The following is a 24,583-nucleotide window of genomic DNA, read 5'->3' on the forward strand; positions in this document are numbered from 1 at the left end:
GCAGATGTGCACTGGAGCTGAGCTAGGGCAACGCTCACATGCCCACAGATATGGCTCTGTGTGCCACCTGTGGCACGTGTGCCATAGGTTCGCCATCACAGGTCTAGTATCTTCTTAATTATCTCTTCATTTGGCGGTGTTTCTTCATCTTTCCAACATTGTGTGAAGATAATCCTCGCTACCGTTAAAACATATCATACTAAATACATACTTCTCTTATCAAATTTTTCTGATATCATCCCTAATAAAAACTGTTCAGGTTTAAAATCAACATGTTTCCCTATTATCTTTTCTAGCCAGCTATGTATTTTTGTCCATTTTTTTTTAGCACAAGTCCACCACATGTGATAAAATGTGCCCGTCTTTTGATTACATTTCCAACATTTGCTAGATATATTTCTCTTCTTAAGTTAAACTTTTGTTCAGTCAGTTTTGCCCCATTTTACAACCTTTCTCGCCCTAGCTGTTAAGTGATTCACTGTAATTGTTAAGTTGCTAACCTGGTTGTTAAGTGAAACTGGTTTCCCCATTGACTTTGCTTGTCAGAGGGTGTTCTGTCCCAACTACGGATCCCAAAGAACACAGCACACACAAAGTTTGTACAAAACTTAATTTACTAAAACAACTCAGTCTTTTTCAAAACAAAGGCTGTTAATAAACTTTCTTAACAGCCTACAAGGAACCAAAGATAAACGAATCACAATCTTACTAAGGTTGGCAGAAAGCCCAGAAGCAATTTGCAGAGAATCCAGACGCGAAGTAGAGTGAACTAAAGTTGTTCCCTTCAAATTGCTTCAGTCGGTGTTCCTCCTTAAATAGGCTAAGGAGTGGCCAATTAGCCCCAAGCCTAACTCTCAAGGAGACCTCCTCGAACTGGTGGCGGCGGCGGCAGGAGGCTCCGCCCACCCACACCAGACACTTCTAGGCATGCGCAGAAGCTTCTATGCATGCGCAGAAGCATCGTGCGCACCCTCACGAACGAACCAGTAGCAACAGGTTTTGCAACCCACTACTGAGGACAATACAACTATCATAAATATGAACCAGTTGCCAAGCATCTGAATTTTGATCACGTGACCACAAGGACACTACAACAGTTGTAAGTGTGAAAAATGGTTCATCGGTCATTTTTTTCAGTGCCGTTGTAACTTTGAACGGTCACTCAACGGACTGTTGTAAGTTGAGGACTACCTGTATTGTACCCATTCTATGTCTTTTCTTTATAGGCGGTTCTCTGAACAACAGCAGCCGACGGCGGATTTCCTGTAAAGACTTGGGCCATGGTGACTGCGAGGGTTGGTTGTGGAAGAAGAAAGATGCCAAAGGTTACTTCACCCAGAAATGGAAAAAATACTGGTTTGTCCTGAAGGACTCTTCCCTCTACTGGTATACTAACCAAAACGTGAGTACCAAGCACAATTACAAGGAAGACAGAATCTGTAAACCGAATAAAAGAACTGGTTTGTTTTAACGGAGGAGAGTAAGGAAGCTGAGAAGATAGGAGAACCTTCCAATAAATGAAGGGCTTGGTCAACAGAGACAGGCAGGATTTTAACCCAGACAAGTGTTTGAGCTGATAAATGAGGGATGAATGTCTTGCCAGACTTCTGCACCTAGTAGAGAAATGGACTACTAGAGAATGGAGCTGCCTCTTTCTTCACCCAATAAGAAATATGGTTTCAGTCCTTTTGTTGGTGTCTGTGTGTGTGTGTGTGTGTGTGTGTAGATAGATGAGAGAGAGAGAGAGAGAGAGAGAGAGAGAGAGAGAGAGAGAGAGAGAGAGAGAGAGAGAGAGACAGAGGAGAGACACAGATAGACAAGATGATAAATAGATGATAGATAGATAGATAGATAGATAGATAGATAGATAGATGATAGATAGATAGATAGATAGATAGATAGATAGATAGATAGATAGATAGAGATGGATGGATGGACAGAGATGTATGAATGGGCAGATTAAATGGATGGATGCATGGATGGATTCATGAATGGAGATGCATCTATGGGCAGAGATAGCTAGATGATGGATGGATGGATGGATGATAGATAGATAGATAGATAGATAGATAGATAGATAGATAAGGATGGATGGATGGATGGATGGATGGATGGATGGATGGATGGACGGAGATGAATGGGCAGATTGGATGGATGGATGGATGGGCAGATATAGATAGATGGATGGATGGATGGATGGATGGATGGATGGATGGATGGATGGATAGATAGATAGATAGATAGATAGATAGATAGATAGATAGATACGGATGGACAGAGATGTATGAATGGGCAGATTAGATGGATGGATGGATGCATGGATGGATGGATGGATGGATGGATGGATGGATGGATGGATAGATAGATAGATAGATACGGATGGACAGAGATGTATGAATGGGCAGATTAGATGGATGGATGGATGCATGGATGGATGGATGGATGGATGGATGGATGGATAGATAGATAGATAGATAGATAGATACGGATGGACAGAGATGTATGAATGGGCAGATTAGATGGATGGATGGATGCATGGATGGATGGATGGATGGATGGATGGATGGATGGAGATGCATCGATGGGCAGAGATAGATGATAGATGGATGGATGGATGGATGGATGGATAGATAGATACTGTAGATAGATGATAGATAGATAGATAGATAGATAGATAGATAGATAGATAGATAGATAGATGATGGATGGAGAGAGTGAGGGGGGAGATCCATAATAATCATGTTTATCATTTTTTGGAGAAGGAAGGAATCGGGAAACCACGGACTCTAAGCATAAGCCATCCCAAATATGAACTACACAGTGCAAACTATTTCACAGTAAACTTCTTTTAAATTAAACTAGGCTTATTTGAAGCCTTTTTTTCTTTTTAAATTTATACCACATAGAGTCACAAAATAATTTGGGCGAATAGGTTGTTAAAAATGCTTTTAAAAGGTTAAAAAAAAGGCTCTGACGATCACAGCTGTGCCGCGTGATTCTTCAGACCCTTTTTTTTTTACCTTTTAAAAGCAGGAAGTAACGACACCCAGGCCGGTGGGTGGAGCCTCGCACCGCCATCACTACCGGTTCTCCGAACCAGTGGTGGGTTGCCCCCGGTTTGCACCGGTTCTATAGAACCGGTAGTAAAACCGGCGGGAGGCTCCGCCCACTGATTCCGACGTCATCAGAACACTTCTGCGCATGCGCAGAAGAGTGCGCGGCCCTGCTGCGAACTGGTAGTAAAGGTAAGTAGACCCCACCCGTGCTCCGAACTACCTGCCTCAATCGCTACCGGATCGCCCGATCCGGTCCGAACCGGGAGCATTTCACCCCTGAACTGAATGCCATTATGGTTCCATATTCCTGAGCATAATGTGGTTATTAATAGAGATTGAAAATTAACCCTTTTCCCCCTAAAGTGCTTAGGATTTAAAGGCCATCTTCAAACAGAATTGGCCCCAGCTACAGCATGTTCAGTGATCTGGCAACCTAATTATCTGTAATGGAAGGGAAATATTCTCTGCCAACCTTGATTCTGTCTCAGCGGTATTTTCTCATTCCTCCAATCACAGGATGAAAAAGCAGAAGGATTTATCAGTTTACCAGAGTTCAGAATAGACAGAGCAATCGAATGCAGAAGGAAACAGTAAGTACTATGAACCAGAATCACCCGCAAAATAGAGATACGTGTAGCTTACAGACCCAACGAATCTGTTTGTGCTTTATGGAAAATTGTGCAAAGCTGCTTTTTTTTAGGGGTGCAATTCCAGGATCATCAAATTTGAAGGAGTTTCAAATTTGAAGGCTAGCACTGATGATGTTACTTAGTTTGGGTCATGAAATATTTGCAAGAAAACAACCAAGCTCAGAGAGCACCAAGGATCCCACAGTCCTCCACGTCCTCCTCCTCCTCCTCCTCCTCCTCCTCCTCCTCCTCCCCCTCCTCCTCCCCCTCCTCCTCCTCCTCCTTTCTAGCACTGATGATGTTACCTAGTTTGGATTCATTTAATAGCTGCGTTCCTAACTTAACAACTGCAGTGATTCACTTAAGAGTTGTGGCCAGAAAAGTTGTAAAATGAGGCAAAACTCATGTCTCACTTAAGGAACAGAAATTTTGGACTCAGTTATACTCCTAAGTCAAGGACTGCTTGCAGAGGTGGGTTTCACATAATTTTACTACCTGTTTGCCACGCACCAAAAATGTGAGCGCGCGCCTTCCGCGGCATTTAGCATAGCACCGGTTTGGACTGGTTCGTCCAAACCGGTCTGAACCAGTCTGAACCGGCTGAATACCCCCACTGCTTACTTGTATATGCTGGTGCACATGTAGAAATTTACGACGAAGATTTATGATGAAGTGAGACACAATGAGACTCCACAGCTTAAGTGGACTCCAGCATTTGAAGGGACAGCTTCAGTCCATATTAAGGCAAGCACCCAATCTCCCTTGACAGAGACCTTGGAAAAAATCCTTATTTTGTCTCGCTTCATTTGACTGGTCTTGTCTGCCATCTAGCGGACTCTGATTGCTGAAGTCCCTTCGAGACCTGTATTTTTATCGTGGTCTCTCCCAGTGTTCCTCAATCCTGGCGGCTTTAAGAAGTGTGGACTTCAACTCCCAGAATTCCCAGCTGGGATTCCGTTCAAAGCCACTGGAAATGTTGCATTTCTCTGTAGAATTATAGGCCATGTCTGAATCTCACACAAGGAGCATAATTTGATGCTTACCTGCTTACTAAATACCTCCTATGATATCAACAAGGAAGATAGCTTGATAGTTTGAAGATAACTGAATAATGATAGACTGTAACCTAATGTAGATGTATATTGTTATTAGAAATATGTAAGTTGATTGAATGCAACAATAATGTTTAATCTGATCAGTTTCATACGTATTGGAATGTATGGTGCCCAGGTGCCACGCTGTTCATATATTGATTTGACATTTTTATAAAAAAAATAAAAAAAACTTGGAAAAAATAAAAACAAGGAACATATGTCCATAGACCACGTGAAACCTGTGCTTGCTACCTTTGGAAATTTTGCTAATAGGTGCCTAAATCCATGCCCCTATTGTCAATTTTTGAGGTAGTCCAGACGAAGAATAGAATAGAATAGAGTAGAGTAGAGTAGAGTAGAGTAGAGTAGAGTAGAGTAGAGTAGAATAGAATAGAATAGAATAGAATAGAATAGAATAGAATAGAATAGAATAGAATAGAATAGAATAGAATAGATTTTTTTTATTGGCCAAGTGTGATTGGACATACAGTACAAGGAATTTGTCTTTGGTGCATATGCTCTCAGTGTACATAAAAAGACAAGATACATTTGTCAAGAATCATAAGGTACAACACTTAATGATAGTCATAGGGTACAAATAGCAATCAGGAAACAAAATCAATATAAATTGTAAGGATACAAGCAACAAAATTACAGTCATACAGTCATAAGTGGGAGGAGATGGGTGATAGGAACAATGAGATTAATAGTAATAGTAATGCAGACTTAGTGAATAGTTTGAGTGTTGAGGGAATTATTTGTTTAGCAGAGTGACGGAGTTCGGGAAAAAACTGTTCTTGTGTCTAGTTGTTCTGGTGTGCAGTGCTCTATAAAGAAATCAAAAGCGCAAATATTAATATTACCATTATTGTAAAGTTATAGTAAAAAGAATCTTGCAAGTCTGGAAGCAAGTTTCCCCCCCCCCACCCTTCCACTGTCCTTAGGTTCCAGAGAAGTAGGGAGAGTCAACTCTGAAATTCTTTCTCCATCCCCCAATCCTGTTCTGGATTCAGATTTTTCTTCTCAGGCCATTGTCCAAACTGCAGCTCTTCTTCCTGTCTCCTAAGGTTGTCCTCTCTTTGGAAAACTTTGGAAGAATGAAGAGCTTTACTTCTTGGGCAGAAATTCTATGCCAAAGAAGAGAAAATTTGGGGGTTATGTCAAGCTCTCAAAATTCTACCTAGGATAACTAATGATTGAGAACTCCGTGAATTGTATATCAAAAGATCTTGATATACCTGGTTACCACCAAATTCAAATAGTAACTTGACTTCAGGAATAGCCAGTTTAGTTTGGTGGTTAAAGCATTGGGTTAGAAAGCAGGAGACTTTGAGTTCAAGCCCCACCTTAGGAATGAAAGCCGGCTGGGTGACTTTGGGTCAACCACTGGGAGACTGGGAGTTCTAGTCCCACCTTAGGCATGAAAGCCGGCTGGGTGACTTAGGGCCAACTACCGGGAGACTGGGAGTTCTAGTCCCACCTCAGGCATGAAAGCCGGCTGGGTGACTTAGGGCCAACTACCGGGAGACTGGGAGTTCTAGTCCCACCTTAGGCATGAAAGCCGGCTGGGTGACTTAGGGCCAACTACCGGGAGACTGGGAGTTCTAGTCCCACTTTAGGCATAAAAGCTGGCTAGGTGACTTTGGGTCAACCACCAGGAGACTGGGAGTTCTAGTCCCATTTTAGGCATGAAAGCCAGCTGGGTGACTTTGGGCCAACCACCGGGAGACTGGGAGTTCTAGTCCCACTTTAGGCATAAAAGCTGGCCGGGTGACTTTGGGTCAACCACCAGGAGACTGGGAGTTCTAGTCCCACTTTAGGCATAAAAGCTGGCTGGGTGACTTTGGGCCAACCACCGGGAGACTGGGAGTTCTAGTCCCACCTCAGGCATGAAAGCCAGCTGGGTGACTTTGGGTCAACCACCAGGAGACTGGGAGTTCTAGTCCCACTTTAGGCATAAAAGCTGGCTGGGTGACTTTGGGCCAACCACCGGGAGACTGGGAGTTCTAGTCCCACCTCAGGCATGAAAGCCAGCTGGGTGACTTTGGGTCAGTCACTCCCTCTCAGCCCAACCCACCACACAAGATTGTTGTTGTGGGGGAAATAAGAGGAAGGGGCATTGCGTGTGTTCACTGCCTTGAGTTATTTGTAAAAAAAAAGAAGAAGAAAGGGATACAAATAAATAAATGCAATATAAATAAAAGTTAGTAGAATTGGACAACTTGCTGTCATATTAATAGACGCCAAATTTTCTTGTTTCTTCTTCTTCTTCTTTTAAATTGTTTTTATTATGCATTTTCTTTTGTTATACGTAACGTTTCCATTTCTGTAACGTTAGTGTACCGTCTGTATCAAATCTCTTTTAAATGCATATAGTTTTATACACACCATAATTATAATCATTTTTCTCATAATACATACAATGTAATCTTCTCTTCTAATCACCCTATACAATTTAATCTATAATCAAGTATAATCCAGTGATAATATTGCTTATGGTATTATTGCTAATATATATATTTACTTTTATTTTATTGATTGCCCTTAATTATAAATTATCAACTTCTGCTTCTATTTTCTAACCATTTATAAAATAGGTCCCAAGTTAAATAGTACTGTTTCCTCTGTAGCCTTAATTTTCATCGTTAACCTGTCCATTTCGGCACTGTCTAATATTTTCTTTATTCAATGCCTGGAATGCACTACCTGACTCTGTAGTTTCTTCCCCAAACTCCCAAAACTTTAACCTTAAACTGTCTACTGTTGACCTCACCCCATTCCTAAGAGGTCTGTAAGGGGCCTGCATAAGAGCTCTAGCGTGCCTGCCATCCCTGTCCTAATGTCCTTTTTTACTCTTACTCTTTTCATGTATTCAAATTATGTTTATACTTTTACCTGTTATCTTATATATGCTTGACAAATAAAACTTATGGTTATGATTTATTACATTTTCATCTTTAGGTATATTTTCGTTTTTCCAATTTTGTGCGTACATAATTCTCGCGGGCGTTATCACATGTAATATTAAGTGTGTAATTCTTTTATTATACTTTCCTTGTAATATACCCAGCAAGAACAAAAATCTATTTGTTGCATTGTCATTTCTTCTAACCACCTTTTTATCTTTAACCAATATTTTTTTCGCCATTGGACAGGTCCACCACATATGGTAATAGGAACCCAGTATCTGTTTATATTTCCAGCACTCTGGCAATACATTTTGGAGTATCTTTGCCATTCTTGCTGGTGGCAAATGCCATCTGTAGAACGTTTTGTAAAGGTTTTCTTTATATGTTGTTGAATTCGTTAGTTTGTAGTTTCTTTCCCGAAGTTTTTGCCAATTGTCTAATTCTATAGTATATGCAAAGTTTTTGGCCCATACTATCATAGTTTCTTTCACATGCTCTACTTCCACTTTAAAGTTCAATAAGTAGCTATATATTTTCTTTATTGGTTTATCATCTGTCCCTAGAAATATCTTCTCTCTCCTCTCCTCCTAGTGCTTTCAAGGCTTGCCACCCCAAAATCAAGAGCTTCTACTTTGCAACAGACTGCCTGGAAGAAATGAACCGGTAAGTTGCTCTGGGATTCTGCATCAGAATCCCATGGGAGTTGGGCAGCATAGAAATGTGATAAATTAAATTAAATTAAAATCAGGTGAGGAGAACGGAATAATAGAGTTGGAAGGGACCCTGGAGGTCTTCTAGTCTAACCCCTTTTCTCAGGCAGGCAACCCTATACCATGTCAGACAAATAGTCATCCGTGATTTACTCTGATATGACTCTGATATGTATTTGGGGATAGAGCAAGAGAACGGAAGAATGGTATTCTTTTATCTTCACATACTTATGTTGAAATTCCCACCGCTATGAGCAGATATGTTGGAAGAAATGTCCATCTGGGTTCAGTTCCAAGTGGGGAGAAAGACACTGGAAACATGGTGGCTGTTTGGAAAGATGGACCTGACCACATGGTTTGAGGTCCTGGGCAAAAAAAGCACATGGTTGAGAGAGAGAGAGAGATTTATACAGCCTTGAATTTGAGCTTGTATTCTGATTGGTTGTCAGACTCCCATGGGGTCATGCAGGGGTAACTTTGTAAGTTGCCTGTGTCCCAGGCTTGGTTGAGCCTTGCTGGGTGATGATGTAATGAAAGGGCTTTGGGCAATTCCTACTGTGGCTCTGCCTGAAGGAGGTAGATCTTTGTTATGTAGAATAGACTGGCCTTAATGGCCCATTGACAAAGGGGTGGGGGGGCTGAGTTTCTGCCTCCCTTTCAGGGGAAATATTCTGCCCTTTTAATATTTCCTAAAATATCTCATTTTCCTAGGAGACGGGTGGGTGTTAACTTCCTACAGTACAACATGAGTATTTTACTGCCCTTGACAGCAGGAATGGACTAAGACTGAGGTTAAGAATACCAATCAGAAAGCAGCACCCAGGAATATTTATTTCCTGGGTTGTATTTAAAGGTGTATCAAAGAGTTGTGAAATGGGAAACTTCACATTGTGCTTCGGGATTATCCATCTGCAGCCAGCCCGCCAAATGTTGCAGAATGCAATTTCCCAACTTCTAAGTCAAACCCTGTTAAAGATGAGAAAAAGTAGGAGAGTACTAGGAGCATATAAAGTTGAGTAATTAGTTGAAATTGAATAAATAACACAGAAATTGGATGAATGAATGAAAATTCAAAACCGTTATCATCACGAGCAACTTCAAATTTTCCACTCACTGCTTATAATATAAGAAGGGTTTAAAGCCATCGGAACCCATTTCTCTTTTTAAAAATCTTTCAATAGATGGATGAACCGTCTAGGTTTGGCTGCCATTGGTTACACACCTGATGACAAGGATATTCGGGCAGATGAAGGTGAGGTTCTTTTCCTGATGGCAATAGAATAGAATAGAATAGAATAGAATAGAATAGAATAGAATAGAATAGAATAGAATAGAATAGAATAGAATAGAATAGAACAGAATAGAACAGGAGTAGAGTAGAGTAGAGTAGAGTAGAGTAGAGTAGAGTAGAGTAGAGTAGATAAGGGACACAGTGGCTCAGTGGCTAAGACACTGAGCTTGTCGATTGAAAGGTCGGCAGTTCAGCGGTTCGAATCCCTAGTGCCGTGTAACGGGGTGAGCTTCCGTTACTTGTCCCAGCTTCTGCCAACCTAGCAGTTCGAAAGCAGGTAAAAAATGCAAGTAGAAAAATAGGGACGACCTTTGGTGGGAAGGGAACAGCGTTCCGTGTGCCTTTGGCATTTAGTCATGCTGACCACATGACCACAGAGACGTCTTCGGACAGCGCTGGCTCTTCGGCTTTGAAACGGAGATGAGCACCGCCCCCTAGAGTTGGGAACGACTAGCATGTATGTGCGAGGGGAACCTTTACCATTACTAGAGCAGAGCAGAGCAGAACAGAACAGAACAGAATAGAACAGAACTGAACATTTTATTTCGTCAAGTGTGATTGGACACACAAGGAATTTGTCTCCGGAACATAAGCTCTCCATGTACAGGCAAAACAGCAGAGTAATAATCATAATAATGATACCAATAAGAGAAGGTAGTAGAAAAGAGGAAAAGGATAATAGCAATACAGCCATACTACATGGGTAAATCTACTTAGACATAAGAAAATGCTCTGGGAATTAGTTGTTCAAAAGAGGTGGATGAAAATATTGGACTTCTTTGCAGCCTTTGAGAAACCTTGCCTAGCAAAGCATACATTTCCGAACAAAACGAAAATCTTTTTTTAAAGCAGATTATTGGAGTGAAAGTGACCAGGAAGATGTTGACAACTCCTTAATGCTGAAGCAAGAAGGACCCATTGTGCTTTGTGATTCCTACCACCGGACCCCCTCGGTGAGTCCAGAAAGTTGTGAAATGCAAACCTTTTGAATTTCACCCTGCATTTTCTTTTCTTACTTTTTTTTCCTCTCTCCCTTCCTGGATGTCCCAAAGGTGCTTTTTCCCAAAGGCAACTAGACTTTCTTGGTATTTTTGTTTGAAAATCTTTTGTTTTTCACCCAAGAAGTTTCTTCAGTTCTAGCTCTGTTAGAAGCTTCTTGGATGAGAAGCAAAATGTTTTCAATCAATCAATCAATCAAAGAAAGGAAGGAAGGAAGGAAGGAGGGAGGGAGGGAGGGAGGGAGGGAGGGAAGGAAGGAAGGAAGGAGGGAGGGAGGGAGGGAGGGAGGGAGGGAGGAAAGGTAGGAAGAAAGGGAGGGAGGAAAGGGAGGAAGGAAAAGAAGGGAAGGAAGGAAGGATGGAAGAATGGAAGGAAGGAGGGAAGGAAGGAAGGAAGGAAGGAAGGAAGGAAAGAGGGAAGGAAGGAAAGGAAGAAAGAAGGAGGGAGAGAGGGAGGAAAGGAGGGAAGGAAGGAAAAGAAAGGAGGAAGGAAGGAAAGAGGGAAGGAAGGAAGAAGGAGGGAGTGAGGAAAGGAAGGAAGGAAAAAAAAGAAGGAAGAAAAAAGGAAGGAAGGAAGGAAAGAGGGAAGGAAGGAAGAAGGAAAGGAAGGAAGAAAGAAGCAGGGAGGGAGGAAAGGAAGGAAGGAAGGAAAAGAAGGAAGGAAAGAAGGATGAATGGAAGGATGGAAGGAAGGAAGGAAGGAAGAAGCCGGGAGGGAGGAAAGGAAGGAGGGAAGGAAGGAAAAGAAGGAAGGAAGGAAGGAAGGAAGGAAGGAAGGAAGGAAGGAAGGAAAGAAAGAAAGAAAGAAAGAAAGAAAGAAAGAAAGAAAGAAAGAAAGAAAGAAAGAAAGAAAGAAAGAAAGAAAGAACCATTGCCTTTTTGGAAAAAGCAGCTTTGGAACAACCATAACCTGGATGATGGAGAATCTCCATGGAAACTCTTTCTGGATGTGTGTTGGGAACCTAAAACCAACCGTCAACTGGATCTAACAGAGATAATAGATTTCAGTAAGAGATATCCTGTTACCCACATGGAAGCAACTCTGCAAGAAGCAATAGCAATAGCACTTAGACTTATATACCGCTTCCCAGTGCTTTTACAGCCCTCTCTAAGCGGTTTACAGAGTCAGCATATTTGCCCCCAACAATCTGGGTCCTCATTTTACTCACCTCGGAAGGACGGAAGGCTGAGTCAACCTTGAGTCTGGTGAGATTCGAACAGCCAAATTGCAGGCAGTCGGCAGTCAGCAGAAGTAGCCTGCAGTGCTGCACACTGCGCCAACACAGCTCAGTAACAGCCTATTGAGGAAAAGAAAGGGATTTAGCTTTGAAGAGTCCATCTTGTATGGTCCCAACCGTGGTGAAATCCAATTTTTTTTACTACCGGTTCTGTGGGCGTGGCTTGGTGGGTGTGGTATGGCTTGGTGGGCGTGGCTTGGTGGGCATGGCAAGGGAAGGATACTCCAAAACCTCCATTCCCTCCCCACTCCTGTGGGAAGGATATTGCAAAATCTCCATTCCCATCCCACTCTGGGGCCAGCCAGAGGTGGTATTTGCCAGTTCTCCGAACTACTCAAAATTTCCACTGCTGGTTCTCTGAACTGCTCAAAATTTCCGCTGCCGGTTCTCCAGAACCTGTTAGAACTTGCTGGATTTCACCCCTGGTTAGAGCGTCTTTCCATAACTATATCTTACAATGGGGTGTTTTGTTTATTTTTAGATGAATTCTTCGAGTCCATTCCCTGAGCCCAAACATGGCCGTCACTTCTCCAGTGAATCAACCTATTCCCATTCGTCTGCAGAAGAATCCCGACAGGACCCAGCAGGGAACACTCACTCTGCCGGAGGTTCTAGACCCCCCTACAGAGAACGACGTTCATGGCAGGATCTTATAGAGACTCCGTTGACCAGTTCGGGACTCCATTTTCTCCAGACGGTTCCTACTGATTCAGACTATGTGAACGAGAGATTCGGGGTATCCCCGGAGAGGCGGCGACAAGCCACCTTACCCGTCCAGAGACGCCACAACCATGATCAGGATGGTCCTTTCCCATTGGTCGAGTGCTACAAAGGTCAGAGTTCTCACTCCAGGCCCCAGAAGCAAAGAAGTCAAAGCCTTCCACGAAATCGCGATGTCCGCATCAAAGGGCGAGTAAAAACGAGTGGGATCTCCGAAGAGCGGTCGGAGGAGGAATTGGCCATCAAAAAGCCGAGTAACTTGGGTGAAGATGGTAAGAGGTTAAAATAACTGGACTCCTGATAGTGTGAGTGATGGAAGCGATGCAGGGTTGAAATCTAAAATTTGTTACTACCGGTTCTGTGGACGTGGCTTGGTGGAGGGAGTGGGTAATGTGACTGGGTGGGCGTGGCCAATTTTTTTTATTTATTTACTTTCAAAACCATTTTTTTCTACAACCTCTTCGGCGAACAGGTTGTAAAAAAAAAATGCTTTCAAAAGCCTCTGACGATCCCGGCTGAGTTGCCTGATCGGCAGAGACTTTTTTTCTTTTAAATGCCTCTGACGATCAGGCAACTCAGCTTGGATTGTCAGAGGCATTTAAAAGAAAAAAAAAGGGTTTTTTTTCTTTTAAAAGCCTTTGACGATCCCAGCTGAGCCGCGCGATCATCAGAGGCTTTTTTTTTTACTTTTAAAAGCATTTTTTTGGCCGAAGAGGTTGTAGAAAAAATGCTTTTAAAAGTTAAAAAAAAAAAGCCTCTGATGATTGTGCGGCTCAGCTGGGCAATCGAGGGGGGGCATTTTTTACAAAAACAGGGGCGTTTTTGCCCTCCCTCAGCTCCCAGGAGCACTCTGAGGGCCTCCCAAACCCTCTGTGTGCCTCGTGTTTTGCAAAAATGCCCCCTTTTTTGCCCATTTTTGCAAAAAAAAACTGGGCATGCAGAGGGTTTGGGAGGCCCTCAGAGTGCTCCTGATGGGCCGGGGAGGGCAAAACTTTTTTTTTTTTCTTACTTACCTCTTCGAAATCTTGGTGCGTCTTATACACCGGTGCGTCTTATAATCCAAAAAATACGGTACATGATTGCCATTCCCAGTCAGCTTTGGACAAGCAAAATCAATGGGGGACATTCCTTAACAATTGCATGATTCCCTTAACAACGTGGGCAGAAAAAGGTCATAAATTTTGCCATAACTCACTTAACAATCACCTTGCTTAGCAATGGAAATTCTGATCCCAATTGTGGTTGTAATTTGAGGACTGATTGTAGACAATGGGACCTTAAGTCTAGATTGTAATTGCGTGACACTGTCAGTGACTTCAAATAGGATGTTTGAAATGTATTAAGAGCCAGCTATAGCTCTGAAATTCTGTTGTTTGGTTTAGTTCATTCCCATACTTCATGTAGGTTGGAAAATGGCTCTTTAATAGGATTTATTTTTACATTTCATTGGGATTAAACAGAGATAGCAATAGCAATAATACTTAGACTTATATACCGCTTCACAGTGCTTTACAGTCCTCTCTAAGTGGTTTACAAAGTCAGTATATTGCCCCAAACAATCTGGGTCCTCGTTTTACCAACCTCGGAAGGATGGAAGGCTGAGACAACCTTGAGCCAGTCAGGATCGAACTGCTGGCAGTGGGCAGTTAGCCTGCAATACTAGCATTCTAACCACTGCGCCACCATGGCTCTTATTTACACAATATTCATCTGCACAATAAAGATTACGCCTTTACCTTTGCCTGTTCCCCTTCACTATAACTATATCTAGCTCCTAAAGCAAGTTTGCTTCTCTTTAGAAAAAGTAGAAGAACGAAGGAAGAGCACAGATGGTCTTCACGAACTCTACAAGACTTTGGAACAAGCCAGCTTGTCAGCCTTTGGAGAGCAACGTCCTTCCACCAAGCAGGAATTCCGGAGGTCCTTCGTAAAGAGATGCAATGACCCTGTCATCAATGAAAAGTTGCATCGCATCAGAGTACTCAAAAGTACTTTAAAAGTAAGAACACGGTATCCCTGTAGTAGATTCAGTGAAAGGGGCTGTAGCCAGGGGTGGGCTGTTGGGTGTTCACAGGGAGAACCTCTAACTAAGATTCTGTGCAGTTCAGAGAACCCCAAAATCCCACTCCTGGCTGGCCTCTCCCACACTGCCCCACCCCACCCAGGAGTCCCCACGCGGCCTGTTTTGGGTACAGGTAAGTGCAGGACACGTGCGGAGGCTCGGGGAAGGTGAAAAACGGGCCTACCGGATGTTCAGGGAGGCCAGAAACAGGTCCGTTTCTGGCCTACAGAATGTCTCTGGAGCCTGGGGAGGCCATTTTCACCCTCCCGGAGACTTGGGGAAAGCCTCCAGAGCCCGGGGAGGGCAAAAAGCCCCTCCCCCCCAGCCGTGGTGCAGGAAGCCAACTAGGCCATGCCTACCATGGCCATGCCCACCCAGCAACCGGGTAGAGAACCCCTTGCTAAAATTTTTGAAGCCCACCCCTGGCTGTAGCTTGTTATAATAACAACTGAGATTTTTTTCTACTTCTGAATCAGAGGAATGTAGAAAGGCCAATTCTCCATCTAATGACCATCTCTAGATCCAAACCAGGAGAAGTCCAATTTGAACCATGAATGTACACAAGACCTTCATTCAAAGAGTGAGAGAGCATATCTATCATCACATCACAAGATCTTCCCCTTACGACCTGGGTGAAACATCATGACACAAAGCCAGAAAAAGGCAAAACTTGAGCATGAAGAATCAGGATCACACATAAGTTCCAGTTCAGAAGATTTATTGCTGAAACCTATACACAAGAATCTGGTCAACTAACGTAGAATACTAAATTGGGGCATGATAAGTGTTGAGGAATTCGCAGAGCAACCCTTGAGTAGCAAGGGTGTGCACATGAAAAGCGATTGAGAGTAGTTCGGAAATAACACAGCCAACACACAGATACACTGAGTTGTGTTTACTTTCAGGAAATAGTAATAAGGCACAGTCCAATAAACAGTCCAGGTCAATCACAGATAAAGCAGTAGATAGTAAAACAATAGTCCAAGGATAATCCAATAACAAAGTCTTCTTACCAGTCGTTGTAGTCATACATGATAAACAGTTGCAAACAGTAGCAAACACAGCAAAATGCAGTAAAGAGCACACAGCAAGCAGCAAAGATATCAGCAAAGAGAAAAATAAACCAGGTTTCTAGCTCCCTCTTAAGGACATTGGCTACAGAGCTAACCAATCAGGACAAGTATGATGCAATACGCAATACAGCAGTCTTAAAGCTATATTCATGGTTTATATATTGCCAACCCAACAAGTTAGGTAAAATCATTTCCTAACAATAAGGGTCAACAGAATTCAAGAGGGGTTGGACTTGTAACATTAGTGGGAATGTAATGACTCTAGGCTAATGATTCACTTGACTCCACCTTCCAGCTCTGCCTCCTCTTTTCCTTCACATAATGACATGATGCTGCTTTCATCATTCTGCTTGCTTCTCCCACCCATTTCGCCCCAGACACTGTTGATTTCACCCCAAATGGATCTAAATGTTTGATTCAATCCATTCTTTTATCCTTGCTGTGTCAACTTAATCTCATTCCTCTACATTTTTTCCCACCCACTCCCTTTTCCTTATGTTTTATTGCAAAGTTGAAGGGAGGGGTTTTCAACCTTCAGAGATAGCATCAAGACAAAATTAAAGTTCAGAATTAAATGAATAATAATGAACCATAAATCATGCACGTGTCAAAAAAAAATGATTAGATCATGTAGCATCAAGAATGCAGCTAGCTGGAGGGCTTCTCATGCTACTGCTATTCACGGTGGAGTGATTAAGCTATTATTTCTTTTCTTCTTTTAATGAATTCTTTTTTTTTTCCTGCTAAGATAAAGATGGAAAATACGAAGCACGCTAAAAAAATCAAGGAAACTTCTGAAATCCTTGTGAAATCCCACAAATGAGGCAGTGTGGTTGCATCAGGGAGAGCCAGTTTGGTGTAGTAGTCAAGACACTGGGCTAGAAACCGGGAGAGTATGAGTTCTAGTTCTGCCTCAGACAGGAAGCCAGCTGGGTGAGCTGAAGCTCTCCCATTTAGTTCTACATAATTTCTACAGTACCGTATTTTTCGGAGTATAAGACACACTTTTTTCCCTCCTAAAAGAGGCTGAAAATTTGGATGCGTCTTAATACTCCGAATGTAGCTTTTTCAAAGCTTTTTTTTCAGCCCTAATGAGGCGCTAGCGATCTGCTCCCTCCAACTGTCAGCTGTTCTTTAGAAGCTTTTTTTCAGTGAAGCTTTTGCCTGCTCCCTCCGACTCTCAGTTGGAGCTTTTCAGCTGGACTCTGAAGCCTTTTTTCAGCCCTAATGAGGCGCTAGTGATCTGCTCCCTCAGACTGTCAGCTGTTCTTTAGAAGCTTTTTTTCAGTGAAGCTTTTGCCTGCTCCCTCCGACTCTCAGCTGGAGCTTTTCAGCTGGACTCTGAAGCCTTTTTTCAGCCCTAATGAGGCGCTAGTGATCTGCTCCCTCAGACTGTCAGCTGTTCTTTAGAAGCTTTTTTTCAGTGAAGCTTTTGCCTGCTCCCTCCGACTCTCAGCTGGAGCTTTTCAGCTGGACTCTGAAGCCTTTTTTCAGCCCTAAAGAGGCGCTAGCAATCTGCTCCCTCTGACTCTCAGCTGTTCTTTAGAAGCTTTTTTTCAGTGAAGCTTTTGCCTGCTCCCTCCGACTCTCAGCTGGAGCTTTTCAGCTGGACTCTGAAGCCTTTTTTCAGCCCTAATGAGGCGCTAGCGATCTGCTCCCTCAGACTCTCAGCTGTTCTTTAGAAGCTTTTTTTCAGTGAAGCTTTTGCCTGCTCCCTCCGACTCTCAGCTGGAGCTTTTCAGCTGGACTCTGAAGCCTTTTTTCAGGCCTAACGAGGCGCTAGTGACTGAAGCACTTTGCCTGCTCCCTCCAACTTGCAGCTGTGAAGTTTTTTTTCAGCCCTAAGGAGGTACTAGCGAGTGAAGCGATCTCCGTGGTTTGCCTGCTTTTCTCAATGCTTTTCTCTCCAAAGATCAGTTGTGCTTTAGAAGTTGTCTTTTAATCCCCAAGCAAGAGATAAAAACCAGCAAACTAATGTGCTGAAACTGACCACACTAAGGACGCTAGCCAGATGAATACCTGGTAGGCAGATTTCCCCCCCCCTATTTTCCTCCCCAAAAACTAAGCTGCGTCTTTTCCTCCGAAAAATACGGTATGTTGTTCCTAGGATTGATTTTTCCACCTGAAATGTTCTCTTTTTCTGACAGGCCAAGGAAGGAGATCTGGCCATGATCAACAGCTTGCTCCACGAACCTAACTTGACGTCCAAGAAATTCAAAGAATGGAAAACAAAGAACTATGAGTTTTTTCTGGACATTTGTGAGTACAGCGGTGCTTTGAAAGCTCAGAACGGAGCTTCTGAACTCACCATTACGGCCTCTCTGCTCTCACACACACATTCCTTCATCGAAACCCACGTCTGACCACGCGAGGGATTGTCGAAGGAGGGCGGAGAGCAACCGGAGGGGTGGAGGGGGTGTGTGGATGATCCCTTGTGACAAAACACTGTAACCCATGTCAATAATGTATCCAGCTATATTGTAAATAGATTGGATAAGAATTTAGTACCATCGGATGCCTACTGCATTGCATGATCAGACAGATTTCTTTATTTATTTTTTACTCCCCTTTTCTGGAATTATTTTGGGTTAGTTTTCCAATTCTGCTTTAGTAAGAAGCAGCGTAGAAGGACGAACGGGCATCAAATGACACAAAACTGCAGTATATTTATAAAACGCCAGTATACTTACCCATATTAAAAAACAAACAAACATTGGAGTTTAGTCCACAGGATTCCTCTTTCTTTTATATACGTAGATATATTGCACCTGCTCATATCTATGTATATAAAACGGAACGTGAAAGCTGAGGTTTTATTTTTTTAAAATATTTCCAGATGTCCATCCTCATAAATTTCCCTCCCCTCCTTTTTTTTTTTCCTCTTAAGAGTGGAGATTTTAAATATGAAAAAGAGGGGAGGGGAAGAGTAAAAAAGAAAGAAAAGAAAGGAGTCATCATTCCTAGGGAAAGGGGGTTCAGCATTTCCAAGAAACAACCGGGATCGTGAAATATAAAGAGAGCTTGGCGAAGTCTAGAAACGGAAAAGTTAAATTTCCCCCCTCACCCCTTTTTTGGCGTGCCTTAAAGTATACAGCATTTATCCAAGAAAACCACTTGCTTTCCGCTTGAGCCTCTCCGGGCTCCAACCGGTACACGCTGTCGAAATGCTGTGCTATTTTTACAAAACTGTGCCTGCTTTTCAGAAGATTGACCCAAGATGCGCGCGTGAGGGTGTGTGCGCACTTACACACCCGTACGTTAATATGTGACAGAGAAGAAATTAAGGTACAAAAAAAAACTGTTCGGGAGCAGGATCGCGCAAACTGCAGCTTCTGCTCACCTTCTGGGCCGTCGCAAGTCGGGGCCGAGAACATAAATAATCCGTAATTTCTGGAAATCGGTAGCTATTCCGGGTGTCAGCAATTGTCCACTGTGAATTGAAGGCCAGAAACCTACCGACAGCAAAATTCTGATCTTGTCTTTTTTTCAGCCTCAAGACAGAATAACAAAAAAAGGCGGCCAGACTGAACACCGATGGCTTTCTATATTTACACTGTGCTATTGAATAAAGATCCTCAGATTTCTGATTTGAGAACCTTTGCAATAAAAGAAACCTACATCCTGTCGAGGCATTATCACTGAACAGGGAATTCAATGCCAGTAAGAAACATGGGTTCTCCTAATCACTCCTAATCCTTCTGAACCTGCCTCGTTGAGCAGGAACTCATTGTCCATCTCATGTTCATTGAAAAACAAGTGGAAGTCTCAATATGTTCAGGAACAGTACTACTTCTGTTGTTAGTTGCGAAGTCGTGTCCAACCCATTGCGACCCCATGGACAACAGGCCTTCCTGTCCTCTACCATCCTCTGGAGTCCATTTAAGCTCACGCCGACTGCTTCAGTGACTCCATCCAGCCACCTCCTTCTCTGTCATCCCCTTCTTCTTTTGCCCTCAATCTTTTCCCGCATTAGGCTCTTCTCCAGTGAGTTCTTCCTTCTCATTAGGTGGTCAAAAGTATTTGAGTTTTATCTTCAGGATCTGGCCTTCTAAAGAGCAGTCAGGACTACCGGTAATAATAATAATAAGCAAATCTCTGCCCTGCAGATGTTGCTGGGTTGCAATTCATATTGTTCTCCAAAACCGGAGCTCGCCAAGGATCCATCCTAAAAGTTTCTACTCAACTTTCAAGGAAGTAGGAGTAGAAAACTCTTGCATACCTCACTGCCCAACATGGAGAAGAGGTGAGCATTCAAAGCAGAGCTTGACAGTAAGCAAAAGGGTATTAGGTGTAACATTACCATTTTTTAATTTCCGCATGACTCTGAGGATTAAAACATAATTGGAAATATTCTAGATTATAGAGCACTATTTCTCAACCTTGGTGGCTTTAAGATGTATGGACTTTACAACTTCCAAAGTTGGACTTTCAAAGTCCAGTCATCTTACAGCCTCCATAGTTGAAAAACATTGCCATAGAGGTTACATAGCCACAGATAGAAACAGATTGGGATCTATAGAATTAACTTACATATGAAGCCTACTAGATTGAGAATATATCTGCTGAATATAACTCCGCATTGGCAACAGGAAGGGCATCCGGCCAGTATACACTCAGCTCCATTCAGTTGCCCACTCTGCAAGGGATTATGGGGTCACTAAAAGAAGATGATGAAACCTACTAGAGCTTTTTCAGAAAACTGGAATGCAGGAAACCCTCAATTTACAACCATTCATTTAACAATTGTTCAAAGTTGTGATGGAAGTGAAAAAAGTGACTTATGACCAGTCCTTGCATTGATGGCTGTTGCAGTGTCATGTGGTCAAAATTTGGGCACAAGGCAATCAGCAAGATGGTCACTTGTGACTTTCCCAGGAGGTTTCTAACAAGTAAAGTCAATGGGAGAAGGGCGTTGCATAACGACTGAATCACTTAGCAAGGGATGTTCCAGTCCCAATTGTGGTCATAATTCAAGGACTACCTGTTTTAGAGTACTGGGATGCTACCATAGGCTCGTCGGAGCATTATGGGAAACGTCCGGAAGTCTATTAAGTCTTGTTAGAAGGGCAACTTCCAATCATAAGCAGAAGTTGAACAAGGAAGTTGGTACTTGAGAGAGAAGAACCTAAACTCCTACTCCAGGATCAATAAAATTAATCTAGTAATTGGCTGTTGATTGTCCCTTTTTCATTCCCTTTACTTTTTCCCAAATGTGCTTCTTAAAATGGAGCCCATTCAGCTTGGCTTACTGTAAGGCCAAGCCTAGCCTATGGATTTTAAACAACATAGAAGGATGAATTAAGAAGAGAAACATTCATTTAAGATGTTCCTTGGTGTATCCTGGTTTACACCGGGACCCTTGCGAGCCCTTTAGCTGTATGCTGCAAGGACATGGCCTCTACTAATTTAGGAAGAACTTACATCAAATTCTAACCAGAAAAGCATTTGGAAGTACAATGCTACCCTGTTTCCCCCAAAATAAGACATCCCCTGATAATAAGCCCAATTGGGTTTTTGAGCGCGTGGCAGTAAGGCCAAGCGCTTACTTCAGAGTTCAAAAAAATATAAGACAAGGTCTTATTTTCAGGGAAACACGGTAGATAGATAGGTAGGTAGGTAGGTAGATAGATAGATAGATAGATGGATGATAGATAGATGATAGATAGATAGATAGATAGATAGATAGATAGATAGATAGATGATAGAGTAGATGATACCCTGTTTCCCCCAAAATAAGACATCCCCTGATAATAAGCCCAATCGGGCTTTTGAGCGCATGGCAATAAGGCCAAGTGCTTATTTCAGGGTTCAAAAAAATATAAGACAGGGTCTTATTTTCGGGGAAACATGTTATGTTGTGAATTTACTTGCTTTAAACCTTTTGCACCCTTCGGCAAAGCGGGTAAACTGAGTTTTGATTGCATCATCCCATCCATCATATTGCCTTTTTTTATCATACCTTGAGACATTCCTGGACATGAAAAAACCTAATACCTTGACCACAGAGTTGGAAGTCCAAATGTTGAAATCATTTCTAGGACCAAACAGAACTCTGCTGGCCACCATCTGACCACCACCTAGCCATAGAACACTTAGGTCAGACAACATGCTTAACTAAGTTAATTTAAAGCCTTGGCAGGTATGTTTGCACTGAAAGATAAACCTGGTTAATTTTAAACTTGGTTTGCTTTTTGGGTTGGAATTTTGATGTCTGTGTTGAAAACCCAGGTTAGTTTTTCATTTAATAGATCAAGAACCATTGCATCCAGTTTTGGTCGTCCCACTATAAAAAAGATGTTGAGACTCTAGAAAGAGTGCAGAAAAGAGCAACAAAGATGATTAGAGGACTGGAGGCTAAAACAGATGATGAACAGTTGCAGGAACTGGGTATGTCTAGTCCAGGGGTCAGCAACCTAGAGCTCCAGAGTCACATGCGGCTCTTTGGGCCCTCTGCTGTGGCTCCCTGTCGGGTGATCCCACCACTGGCTGGCCCTGCCCCTCACCCTCCCCTCCCAATCACTTCTCACCTGGCCTGAGAAGGTAAGGGTGACGGCAGAGATAGAGAGCTACAAAGAGAGGGTGAGAGAGACATAGAGAGATACAGAGGGAGAGGGAGGGAGGGGGTGAGGGAGGGGAGAGAGGTATGTGAAAAGGATTTTGTGGTTCCCGGTGTTTTTTAACAACTGGTTCTCTGCCCTAATGACGGGCTGGGTAGGCGTGGCTAGGGGGGGATCATGTGACTGGCGGAAGTGAGTGACACTGAATTGGCCACGCCCGCCCAGGTTTTGTGGCTCCCGATGTTTTCTTTTCTGTGCGAAACGGGTCCAAATGGCTCTTTGAGTGCTTAAGGTTGCAGACCCCTGGTCTAGTCTAATGAGGAGAAGGACCAGGGGAGACATGATAGCAGTGTTCCAGTATTTGAGGGGCTGCCACAAAGAAGAGGGAGTCAAGCTATTCTCCAAAGCAAAGGCAGGACAAGAAGCAATGGATGGAAACTAATCAAAGAGAAAACCAACATAGAACTAAGAAGAAATTTCCTGACAGAACAATTGATCAGTGGAATGGCTTGCCTTCAGAAGTTGTAGGTGCTCCATCACTGAAGGTTTTTAAGAGATTGGACATGTCTAGAATGGTATAGCATTTCCTGCCTAAGCAGGGGTTGAACTAAAAGACCTCCATGGACCCTTCCAACTCTGTTATTCTGTTAAGAACAAACTCACCTGGGTTAATTTATTAACCAACTTAAGTATAGTATGTGAACATAATCATTGAGCAGTGGCACTAATGCCGCCAGAGAAACAATAGCAGCTGCAACCATGGTCTGGTAAAGCCAGGTATCAGCTCCGCAGATAAATACTTCTAGGATTTAAAGGGAAAAACAAAGTATGAGAAATGTAAAAAGGAGCATATTTATAATGCCAGGGTGAAGCTGAATTGACAAAGCAATCTTTGTTCGCTAAAGCATTGTTTACTTAGTTGTAAACAAGCATTGTGCCCATGTCCTTCCCTTCCCTGAGCACTTCAATCATGGTTTATTAAACCAGAATAAACTGGTTTACCTTGCACAACTAGCTTTATTCAGTCGGATGTATATCTCATTGGACCATGGCAACTACTTTGAAGTAGACAGATACAAGCTTCTGTTGCAGTCTATGTCTGTCAAACAGAATATGATGGCAGTTTGACGTTCTGGTTTTGATATTCTAGTAATCTGTAATTCAAAGATTAAGGTAAAGGTGTAGAAGGAATGCGGTGGCTCAGTGGCTAAGACGCTGAGCTTGTTGATCGAAAGGTCGGCAGTTCAGCTGTTCGAATCCCAAGTGCCGCATAACAGGGTGAGCTCCCGTTACTTAACCCAGCTTCTGCCAACCTAGCAGTTCGAAAGCATGTAAAAAATGCAAGTAGAAAAATAGGGACCACCTTTGGTGGGAAGGTAACAGCGTTCCGTGCACCTTTGCATTGAGTCATGCCAGCCATATAACCATGGAGACTTCTTTGGACAGCTCTGGCTCTTCAGCTTTGAAACGGAGATGAGCACCGCCCCCTAGAGTCGGGAACGACTAACACATATGTGTGAGGGGAACCTTTACCTTTTATAGAAGGAAAGATGGTGTCATGAGCCACAAAGCTAGAGATGAAGGGACAAAGATGGGGTTTATATGCCCCAAACTCAATTTTAATATGTCTGAATCAGACCTTTTGACTCTGTTTATTTAACAATTACTTTTCCAAAGAACTTTTTTTTTTTTTGTAAACTACTTTCTGCTCTTAGAAAAAAAAAGCATCTACAGTTTTCAGACAAGTTTAAAAGCAGCATTTGATACACTGGTGATAATAGATTCTGGGGCTTCCGAAGAAGATGCTGAGGTGACTTCATCCCAAACCATATGCTTCCCAAACGATGTTACCAAAGGTTTATAAATCCACTGTTTTATTTTTGTTCGTCTCTCACATGTCGGTCACTGTATAAATCTATGCAGATCAGCCTTTTCGAGAGAGTAGCTGTCCAAATTTGGCAACTCCTGATCTTGGCAGCTAGACTGATTCCACCTCTCTGTGTCCTCACTAACTGGTTTCTTTGCATTAAGAGCCTATATTTCAAAAGTTCACACCATCTTTTTTTTTCTTTCTCTCTCATTAAAAATGGCAATTTTATTGTTTATATGGTAGCAATCTTTCTCGATCTTAGCAGCTTTAAGATGTCTGGACTTCAACTCCCAAAATTCCCCAGCCGGCATGGGCAACACTGGACTATAGGATCCTGGACATGCATATCAATCTAAATTTATGTCTCTTAAGATAA

The 24,583-nt window shown here is 42.6% G+C and overlaps 1 protein-coding gene across 1 annotated transcript in view; it reads left to right on the top strand.

Annotated features, from left to right (window-relative positions):
* Positions 1-18,147, top strand: part of LOC139322614 (connector enhancer of kinase suppressor of ras 2-like) — a 403,989-nt gene extending 385,842 nt beyond the window's left edge. Inside the window, exons 18-25 of the mRNA XM_070951763.1 lie at positions 1,227-1,402; positions 3,573-3,646; positions 8,280-8,351; positions 9,580-9,650; positions 10,539-10,642; positions 12,407-12,917; positions 14,445-14,644; positions 17,928-18,147. Coding sequence (XP_070807864.1) covers positions 1,227-1,402; positions 3,573-3,646; positions 8,280-8,351; positions 9,580-9,650; positions 10,539-10,642; positions 12,407-12,917; positions 14,445-14,644; positions 17,928-18,143 — 1,424 coding nt within the window. The 3' untranslated portion in view covers positions 18,144-18,147. The remainder of the gene's footprint in view (positions 1-1,226; positions 1,403-3,572; positions 3,647-8,279; positions 8,352-9,579; positions 9,651-10,538; positions 10,643-12,406; positions 12,918-14,444; positions 14,645-17,927) is intronic.
* Positions 18,148-24,583: the final 6,436 nt, after the last annotated feature.

The sequence above is a fragment of the Pituophis catenifer genome, unplaced genomic scaffold (genome assembly GCF_029215685.1).
Source record: "Pituophis catenifer annectens isolate HBS135680 unplaced genomic scaffold, rPitCat1.0.hap2 SCAF_11, whole genome shotgun sequence".
NCBI lineage: Eukaryota > Metazoa > Chordata > Lepidosauria > Squamata > Colubridae > Pituophis > Pituophis catenifer.